At 41.0% G+C, this 10,888-nt stretch overlaps 1 protein-coding gene across 8 annotated transcripts in view; it reads right to left on the bottom strand.

The window, feature by feature from the left end:
• Positions 1 to 6,319: 6,319 nt before the first annotated feature.
• rbfox3b (RNA binding fox-1 homolog 3b) overlaps positions 6,320 to 10,888 on the bottom strand; it is a 653,838-nt gene continuing 649,269 nt past the window's right edge. For all 8 annotated transcript variants that reach the window (XM_078951943.1, XM_078951925.1, XM_078951929.1 and 5 more), the window contains one exon: positions 6,320 to 10,708. In XM_078951943.1, coding sequence (XP_078808069.1) covers positions 10,706 to 10,708 — 3 coding nt within the window. In that variant the 3' untranslated portion in view covers positions 6,320 to 10,705. The remainder of the gene's footprint in view (positions 10,709 to 10,888) is intronic.

Genomic DNA, 10,888 nt, shown 5'->3' with positions numbered 1-10,888 from the left:
AAAATTTAAAATGATTATGAAAAAAATACAAAGTACAGTTGGACAAATAGTGACTCAGGTGTATTTCACTGCTCTTCAGACTAAGCCGCTGCATCCTCCAGTGTTTTCTTCATTTGAAGCCCGCAGTGCAGCTGTGTTTGATCGGGAGAACAACATAATGATTGGCAGTTGAAGTCGCTCTTTTTTCTATGGGTTTTGAGAAACTCGAAATTGCAAAGATGATTTGTTGATGATTTGAAGATGATTTGATAATGTAAATTTGGCGAGCTGTTTTACGTACATGAACATATTAAACTGCAGCGTTATTGACGCACAGGTAGAGAAGAAGCGGAGTGACTTTTTAGCCAATCAGAATGCAGAACACAATGCACGATGCAAATCCGTGAAGTAGCAAAACCGTGAAAAGTAAACCGTGTTATAGCGAGGGATCACTGTATGTCGATTTCCTTTTCCTGATGGAAATGTCATACTAAAGCATGTCGATTCTTACATGCCGAAAATGTCAAGCTAATGTATGTCAATTTTTACATGGCTAAAATATGATAAATTAGCCATGATGTCTGTCGAGTTTTTGGGGGGGATAAAATTCTATACTATTGTACGTCTACTTTTTGGGGTAAAATGTCATTCTAAATTATGTCAAATTTTAAATGCAAGCATGTCGATTTTTACATGCTGAAAATGTCAAACTATACATACATTAGTATGACATTATTGGCATGTAAAAATCGACATGCTTTAGTATGGCAGTTTTGGTACATGAAAATCGACATTCTATAGTAAGTATGGCGTCTATAGTAAGACAAACCGCTCCATCCCAGCGTTGCAAGTCACTAACCCATTAGGGGACAGCGCCTCATGTGTACCAGGGACGGCTTTTTCTCTTAACACAATTTTTAGAGAACATTCTTTTTTTTTAACTTGTCCTGTCCAACAGCTGGGCAGACAGATGAGAGCTGACAGCCTCTTGTGTTGGACATATTTTACTTTAACAAGAGGGGTTATTAATCTTCAGACAAACCAGAGGTATGTCTGAATAAACCCCTTTTGGAATTGAGGCCAAACTTTATTAATTTCAATCAGGTTTTAGTGTTGGACGGGACGGAAAAGGAAAGAAGGGAAAAAGAGAGAGGGATGTTAGAGAGAGGGGGGGGGTAAGAGGGTGATAATAGGAGGGGGGAGGATAAGACCATGAAGCAGCATAAAGCAACAAGTTTACTGGTTGTTTATCATTACGGTAAGGTTCAAATGTAGCACAAAAAGGGCGGGGCCTGTCCACACACACACTCCAATGTTATCAACACACCTGCTAGCTGCAAAAATGTCCACATGTCAACATGCACACAAAACAGATAGTGTTCACACACGCATACTTATGCCTTTAACCCTTGTGCTATCGTAGGCTCTTTAACATTGGGAGTTGGGTCATCTAGACCCACTAGACAGTGCTCTGAACCTTTTTTCTTCAATGATTTGTGATCTTCACTGGTGTCCATGGATTACATGAAATCTTTCCGCGTTTATCCACCTTTGTCATGGTAGGGAGAACACATCAATGTAGGGGGGGTCATCTAAGATAGCACAAGGGTTAAACCAACTAGTGTGAAATATTTCAGTCATTCAATTATGCAAACTGTTAGTGCAGTTTTGATTTTTAGAATGCTTTCTCTTTAGAGAACATTCTAAAAATCATTTTTGTCTTCCGGTTATTTATGACACAAGTCTCCAACTTGAACTCAAATTTAAGATGTTCAGGGAGGGGCTGCTAGGTCGTCCACACAGTCTGGTCCTCAGGAGTTCATCCTCTATTCTTTGTGTGAATCAAACAAAACCGTTGTGGTTTGTGAGGAAACTAAAAATTGTTTCTCTTTTAATACAAATGTTTTTGCCTGTAATTTTCATATCCTTATAAATTCTTCTGTTTTTCTTTTTACTTATTGTTCAGCAAACTTTGCATATTATGTACATACATCTCAAATAAAATTTGAAAAAAAGGAGTTGTTTGGAATGTCATTTAATGCAAATACCAACAAGTAAAAAAACAAACTTTGAACTGAAGTAAAATTTAAGTGTTTTATTTGAGAAAAACTGGATACTAAAAGTTTTTTAAACTACTTTCAGTATGAAATATATACAGTTAACCTCCAAAAACTGTTTTGGAGGCAGCCAAGTGTTTCATTATGATATTTGTGAGTAGAATAGCGAAAACATGAAATGCTTTGAAACTTTTACAAAGCACGTTTATAAAGGCATTTTTTATAGCTAAAGCAGAAATAAAACATTAGAAGAATGTTCTGTGTAATGATGAAATCTTTTTGACTTTGTTTTACTTTAAGTGTGACGTTACAAACAGATAAAAGGATGTACCAGTAAGTAAAACAACTGTCATGTAGTAATAAATCCAAATGAGTTTAAAAACTGATAAAGAACATTTTTTTGGACCTGTGTGCAGTGGGAGGGACTGGTTCAATTCCCGACTCGTTAACAAACCGTCGCTATAAAAGCTGACTCTGCGTGAAGATCCTCCATGGACCAGAACCTCCCTGCTCTGATGCAGATAGAGTAGTGTGGTGGCAGTGTCTCTGTGCTTCCAGTGAGAATGTGCTGGTTCAATTCCCAGTTAGAATAAGGGTCTTTAGGAAGTAGATGTCATAGTCTGTGTCTTTAAACCTGATTGTTGATTTTTGAAACATGTGGAGCGTGTTCAGCTCAAAGGAACAAAGCAACACAGTTCTGCTGTAGACAGATTAGCACGGTGGGAGTGTCTCTGTCCTTGAAGCGGGAGAGCGCAGGTTCAATTCCCCGTCTCTGTTTTTTTGTTCTCGGTTTTTGCCGCTCTTTGACAGTCATCAGCTCAAAGGAACAAAGCAACACTGTTCTGCTGTAGACAGATTAGCACGGTGGGAGTGTTTCTGTCCTTGAAGCGGTAGATTGCAGGTTCAAGTCCTGGCTAGTTGCATCACAACTCATGCTTGGGGTGAGGAAGAGTCAAGGATGCTGGGAAAGGGGGCAGCTTCATCTTTAGTCTGGTTGACAATCAAGGAGATCAAAGACTTCCTAGTGCTATAAGATAGATGATGAAGGTTGATACTAGAGCTATGCTAACTGGTAGTGAGACAGTTACCTAGAAGACTACAACTGACAGGAGGCTAAACCAACTAGACTTTGTACTATTAATAGGGGTGTGGTAGATTTTTTTAATACCTAGAAGCAGCAACTACATCATGATAGTCATGATAGTACCTTTCAGGCTGCAAGCATTATGGTACTATACTTTCTAAATCAAATCTTATAAATCTTATAAATCTTATCTTTCAAAATCTTATCTTTCATTTTGTTATCTATCCTTTCTATTATTTATCTTTACTTCAACAACAGTTGGTATGTATGATTATGAAAAGGTTCACTAAATAAAAATAAAAAAGGTGTCTAAATAAAATAACTACTAAAGGTTTACTTAGCTACAACACTGTCCGTCGGCTCCCTCATCTGCCACCACCTCCAGGTGTTGCTCTACCTGTATTGCATCTACAGTGCTCAGACCCTCCACACATCCAAGCTGCTCTATCTAAATGCACATCTTCTCTTGTTCTGGGATCCTCTTCTCCTGGTCCTCCTTCCTCGGGGTGGGGGGCAAAGATGAAGCCCCCTTTCTGTCAGGACTCCTCCTAGCCGCAGCTTGAATTGTGAAGCAACTGAACACCTCGATGTCCCTGACTGGGACTTGAACCTGCAATCTCCCGCTTCAAGGACAGAAACACTCCCACTGTGCTAATCTGTCTACAGCAGAACTGTGTTGCTTTGTTCCTTTGAGCTGATGACTGTCAAAGAGCGGCAAAAACCGAGAACAAAGAAACAGAGACGGGGAATTGAACCAGCACTTTTCTGCTTCAGAGATCAAGTCACTTCCATCGCACTATTCTGGACATCAGTAAGCACTTTGTCGATCACCATTTTTCTTCCATCTGGTACTTTCTGGGATTTGAACCTGCACCTTCTTGCTCTACTGTCTCCATAGCAGTGCTGTGGTTCCTTTCATCTCCATAAGAATCGACATGCATTAGTATGACATTTTCATCATGGGAATATTGACACACATTATTTCGACATTTTCGACATGGATTAATCGACATGCTTTAGTCTGACATTTTTGGTAGATTAAAATCGACATGCTTTAGTATGACATTTTCATCATGGGAATATCGACACAGATAAGTGGGACATTTTCGACATGCTTTAGTATGACGTTTTTTGTAGATGAAAATCGACATGGTTTAGTATGACAAACTTGGTAGTTAAAATTTCGACGTGATTTAGTATGAAATTTTTAGCATGGATTAATCGACATGCTTTAGTGACATTTTCGTCATGTAAAAATGGACACGCATTAGTGTGACATTTTACCCCAAAAAAATCGACATATATTATTATGAGATATTAGCCATGTAAAAATCGACAGGCTTTAAGTATGACATTTTCATTATGAAATAAAAATCGACCTACATTAGTATGATATATTAGCCACGTAACTTTACCCAACGAAATCAACATACATAAGTATGACATTATTGGCATGTAAAAGAAATCAACATACATTAGTATGAGTTTCGTCATGAAAAAGAAATCAACATACATTAGTATGAGTTTCGTCATGAAAAAGAAATCAACATACATTTTTTGCATTTAAAAATTGACAGACATTAGTATAACATTATTGGCATGAAAATATCAACATGCTTTAGTATGACATTTTTGGCATGTAAAAATGGACACACATTAGTGTGATATTTTACCCCAAAAAATCGACATACATCATTATTAGCCATGTAAAATTGACATACATTAGTATGACATTTTGGCATGTAAACTATAGACATGTTTTAGTAAGACATCTTCATTATGAAATAAAAATTGACATACATCAGTATGATATGTTAGCCATGTAAAAATCAACATGCTTTAGTATGACATTTTCATTATGAAATAAAAATCGACATACATCAGTATGATATACCAGCCATGTAATTTTGCCCAACATAATTGACATACGTTAGTATGACATTATCGGCATGTAAAAATCGACATGCTGTAAATTATTTGGGGTAAAATGTCATACTAATGTATGTTGATTTTTACATGTTAAAAAAGTCATACAAATGTATGTCGATTTCTTTTCCGTGACGAAAATGTGTCGAAAATACTAAAGCATGTCGATTTTTTTATGCCGAAAATGTCAAAGTAATGTTTGTAGATATTTACATAGATTTATTAAACTAATGTATGTGGATTTCCTTTTCATGACGAAAATGTCACACTATTGTATGTCGAATTTTTGGAGTAAAATGTTATACAAATGTATGTCGATTTCTTTTTCATGACGAAAATGTCATACTGAAGCATGTCAATTTTTACATACCAAAAACGTCATTCTATGTATGTCGATTTCTTTTCCGTGACGAAAATGTGATACAAAAGCATGTCAATTTTTTATGCCGAAAATGTCAAACTCATGTATGAAGATATTTACAGATTTTTTTGGGGCAAATTTTCGTACTAATGTATGTTCATTTTTATATGCCAAAAATGTCATTCTATTTATGTCGATTTTTTTCGGGTAAAATGTCCCAATGTTTGTTGATATTTAGATGTCAAAAAAGTCGCACAAATGTATGTCGATTTCTTTTCCGTGACGAAAATGTGATACTAAAGCATGTCGATTTTTTCATGACAAAAATGTCATACTATTGTATGTGGATTTTTTGGGGTAAAATGTTATACTAATGTATGTCGATTTCCTTTTCATAACGTAAATGTCGTACTAAAGCATGTCAATTTATACTAAATTATTACATGCCAAGGGTGGGGTCATCTAAGATAGCACAAGGGTTTATCATCAATAACAGATTTTTTCATCCCAAATTTAACACCTGTGCTATCCTAAGACCCCCCTTCCATTGACGTGTTCTCCCTACCATGACAAAGGTGGATAAAGGTGGAAAGATTTCATGTAATCCATGGACACCAGTGAAGATCACAAATCATTGAAGAAAAAAGGTTCAGAGCTCTGTCTAGTGGGTCTAGATGACCCAACTCCCAACGTTAAAGTGCCTGGGATAGAACAAGGGTTACAGGCTAAATCTTTTGAATTTATCATATCAGAGCATCACTCAGAACGGAATTCTTCATCAATTTTGAATGCGTTCATATGTTCAAAAATAAACATTAGAGGATCAATGTTTCCTCTTGATGGATGTTAACAGGCTGGTTACCGTAGAGTCCCCCCCCCACCACCACCACAAAAAGAGTCAGAGTCTGCAGCTGAAGTAGACAAGTTTATTAATGATAATAATGAGGATGAGGATGATAATATTAATAATTAGTCATAATTATAATAACGTTAATGTCATAATAAATAGAACTCTTCATCTGAAGCACGGAAAGAGAAGCAATACAGAAGAGAAAACAAAAACACAAAGTTTAGAGTACAGAGTCTGGGGGGGGGGTCAGGGGGAGCTAGAGACATTTGAACCTTTTTTAATATATCATTTTTCATTTTTAAAACTTTATTTAACTGGAACATTTACAAAAAGGAGAAAGAGTTTAAAAAATCCTTATAAATAAATTTTGTTGTTCAAACAAAATACAAGATTTGCGGAGGGGGGGTATTTTTCTTCTATTTCTCTGTTTTTTTCCCCTTTAAGGACGGGTCTGTGTTTGTGACGGGGGGGGGGTTATGTACAGAACATCAGGAATAGAAAAGGGGCTCACATACTATAAGGCGCAGGGAGGGAGTGAGGGGGGGGTTGTTAGAATTTGGGCAAGTTGGGAGCGGAGGGGGGCCTCTCAATGAGGGAGGGGGGCATCCTGCTGATGTCACAGCTCAAGCACTTGTGCTCAGGAAGATCAGGACCGCTTATTGAAGGCATCTAAAGGAAGGAAGGGGAGGTCCCCTGTGCCCCCCACCCCACCCCCCCGCTCCATCCCACTGCTGCTACGGTGCAGGCTGGAGTTTTAGACTCAACTCTTCCAGTATTTTTTTTTTTTTAAAGGCAAAACTCCTCTGGAAGCAGACGCCGGTAAAAGGGGAGGGCGGGGGGCGTCAGCAAACAGAGACAAAAAACCACAGTAAAAAAAAAAACAAATTAAAAAACTCCCCAAAAAAAACCCTGCTGCTTCAGCGACACCAGAACATCAAAGTTTATAACATTGAAAATGTCCTTTTTTCATATTAACAGTGAGTAAAAAGACAAAAAAATTCTAAGGCAATAACTTATTTTTTCATTTCACCCTACAGTCGTCTGTAGTCATTAAATGAAAAGAATACTGAAAGAAAAGATCATGCAGCAAAAATGAACGCTAACCCGTAAGCAGGAGGAGCTCTGCTTCTTCACTATTTTCACTTTAGAGCAAAACACCTGCAAAAGGTCAAGTCAGCTGCAAAGCGGCACACACCTCCACCAAAGGGCTTCTTTACTGCAGATGACACACAGCTTCAAGCAGACTCAGTACAAGACTTAAAATGGCAACATTGCACGCAGCCCCTTAGAGTATACTTACTACAACAAGAATACTGGAAAGAATGAAAAATAGTGACACCTATGTGGAAACGCGGTACTGCAGATGTTGATTGTGCATCCAAGTTTACAGTTTCTATTTGGCAACCTCTGACTCCCCGACCTTTTTTTTTTCTTCCATTTTTGCATAAATGAGAGCAGCCTGGCGTCCGGCGGGCGCTTCCTGCATCCCGTTCCACAGAAATGCTACGTTTGGACCTTTTTGATACGCGGGGGAGCAGCGATGCAGCTCAAAAGCAAACGGGAAGCAGTTTGTTTGCCACAAACACCCACCAGAGCACCTGTTGTGGATTCATCCGCTGCTGAAAGTAGTCCCCAGGAAATGCACTTTTGCTTGAGTGATGTTTGCTAAACAGTTTTTTCTTTAAAAATGTATATTTTCAGTCACAATCGGAGTAAACGAGAGAACTGAGAGACAAACTCTCTTTCTTTTTTTTTTCTTTTGTCTTTTTGTGAGATTCATTGACAAAATCTAAACACACAATAATACCATCCTGTCGGATTTGATCTGCTAGTTTCTAACCAGAGTAAGTAGGTAACAGTGTTCTTTAAAAAATGTGCCTCTCACACATGACATCAAGTGTTTTTGTTGCAAAATGCATAGATAAGTCAGTGGATCAGTTCCAACCATGTGAGCAGTTTCTGAAAGAAAAGCAGAAAAATAAAACTGTGGCTCTTTATCTCTGTCCCCCTGGAGGTTCCTGCCAAACCAAAACTCCAACCTGCTCCTGAGTTGCTTACGAGCCTCTGCAGCGCTGTAAACAGGCCAGAGAGTCACCTGACTCCCAGAAACAAACCTACAGGTATGAAGATGCCCAGTCTGCATACGTGAGAGAACGAATGACTGACGTCACCCCGGTTAGACTTCACAACAGTTAGTTGTCTTGTTATAGATACTCTTGGTCATATATGATAAGCTGTCTACAGATGAACAGAGGTCGCGTGGGTAGGAGCCCTGATTCAGAACAATATGTTTCTTTTTTTAAACCTGAAATAAGATGAAGTTAATCAAGAAGTGTGAGGTGAGCTTTACTGTACAGGATATTAACAGTACACACTGTAGTTTTTACAGGGAGTCAGGAGCTTTAACCTTCTCTTACCCTCTTGGAATAACTCTCCCAAACCACTTCTACCCCAGTGGCGTACCCTGAACTCTCAAAGTTGTGCTTCACCCAATCCTGGACACCTCTGATCGGAAAAGGAAACGTTTCTTCTCAGGGCGAGCAGGTCGTTTCCTCTCTGCTTCGCATCCGGCCGCTCACCGACGTGAGAAGTGCGGCTCGTAAGAAGCAGGCCGCCGCCGCCGCAGCAGCAGCAGGCGGCCGGTCTTCGTAAGCCGAAGAGCCGGCTCCTCCCCAGCGGAGGAGAGCGAGCAGAATCTGGGTCACGTCAATACGCATCCGGGCTCCGGCGTCAGCACAGAGTCCCGCCGAGTCCTGATCAAAGAGCACTGAGACTGTGTTCAAATCATACTTTGGTTCAAGTAAGAAAGAAAATCAATATTCATAAACTTTTTATCTGACATCCACGACACTGGAACACTAATTAGGAAGTGTTTTGCAGCTCTGATGAAGGCCAGAATTACAGAAGACGTAATTCTCTGGGCGTGTGTGTGTTAGTGTGTGTGTGTTAGTGTGTGTGTGTTAGTGTGTGTGTGCACCGCTCATCTGGTTTCAGGGAGATCAGTTCAAACAATCACCACACTTCCAATCATAGAACACATGATCACATCGTACAGTAAATATCAGGGGGCATATTCAGCTGGGAGGCGGCGGGCGGGGCGGGGCAGGGCGGGGCGGGGCTCTATGTTCAGGGGCTTTCCTACCGCCCCTTCTTGTTCCCTGACATCACCACAGCCCATATAATAGATATGTATAGATATTTATATACAGAGAAAGGATACATACTTATTGGACACCCTAGACATGGAAGTACATTCAGAAACAAACCAACATTCTTGATTAAACACGCTGACAGTGACCCTCCTCATCAAAGACCCCTGCCTCCACCCAAGTGTACTGTGCTGCAAAGAGGCCACGAGCTCTGCCACCCCCCCAGCAGAACGGTCCACCCCCCCAAGCTGGAGTCTGTTGGTGCCCCCGCCGATGCGGTGTGATGGGTTACAGTTGTTACGTGGGCGTGGATGTGTTACTGGGGTCAGATGTGCATCCTCCTCATCACGGTGCTCTGATAGTTCTGGGGGGGAAGAGGGGGGGTTGCAGAGCGGCACAAAGGCTTGGGCTGGTGGGGGGGGGTAACGTTTTCTCTAGGGTGGGGTTCAGTGACCTCTGCTGGAGGGGGCGGACGGGGAGGCTCAGCTTAGTTTTGACTCACCGTCCCATCCCCAACGCTGTAAACCGGCGGCCAGTGGGGGAGGGTGGGGGGTGCCCAACGCTGCTGCCAAGAGGAAGTGACATCAGGACAGTATCCACAGGGGGAACGCTGCTAACAGTAGCGGGGCAGCCCACACCCCCCAACGAGGAGGTGCCATTGCGGGCCCGAAAAGGAAGGAAGGTAATAAGGAAGAAAGAGGGCGGGGAATCGAAGCTTTGACCCCGCCCACAGGAAGTACAGCGTAGAAGGTGCCTCTGCCTGGATGCCGAGCTCTCACTGCCACCCTCCTGGTTTTTCTGTCGATCGGCGGCAGAGCAGTGTGCCATTGAGAAGGGAGGAGGGGGGGCGGGGCCTCCCTCCTCCTTCCTTCATACCACAGAATCAGCATCAAGGGCCAACTGTTCATCTCCCTTACCAAAAACATAAAAACAGATCTGTACATATATACTGCTTTATACAGACTTTTTTTTTTTTTTTTACCATTGAAAATCACAAAAGTATAGAAAAATAAAATGTTATATAATAATGGGACACTTCTTTCTCTCTCTGTCTTTTTCTACCCGGCAAAAAGGTGGTCCCTGGTGGAAACTGGCTCACTCCATCTGTCAAGTTTGTGGCTGGTTTGACAACGCTGCCGCGGCGCCACTTTGTACGCCTCCCGTCTTTCCTTGCCAGCCTCAGTAGAGGGACTCCTTCTCATCTTCTTCTTGTGTTATTTTCTTAAAGCTAGTTCTCCTCTCTTCGTTGATTTCATCTGTGATGTCCATCAATACTGAGTACAGCTCTTCATTTTGTATTTACTGGAAACAGGGGAGAGAGGAGACGGGTAAATATGGAGAAGCTGCTTCACCGACACACAATGAGAAAATGAAGTCAGTGAGGAGAGTCTGTGTGGATGCTGTTTCCGACGCTGCAGACGCTGCAGACGCTGCAGACACTGCAGACGCCGCAGACGCTGCAGGTACGACAGTCCAGCTGAC

This window comes from Oryzias latipes, chromosome 8, assembly GCF_053564925.1.
Source record: "Oryzias latipes strain Hd-rR chromosome 8, Olatipes_Hd-rR_3.1".
Lineage (NCBI taxonomy): Eukaryota > Metazoa > Chordata > Actinopteri > Beloniformes > Adrianichthyidae > Oryzias > Oryzias latipes.
This window is presented reverse-complemented; position numbering and strand designations above follow the sequence as displayed.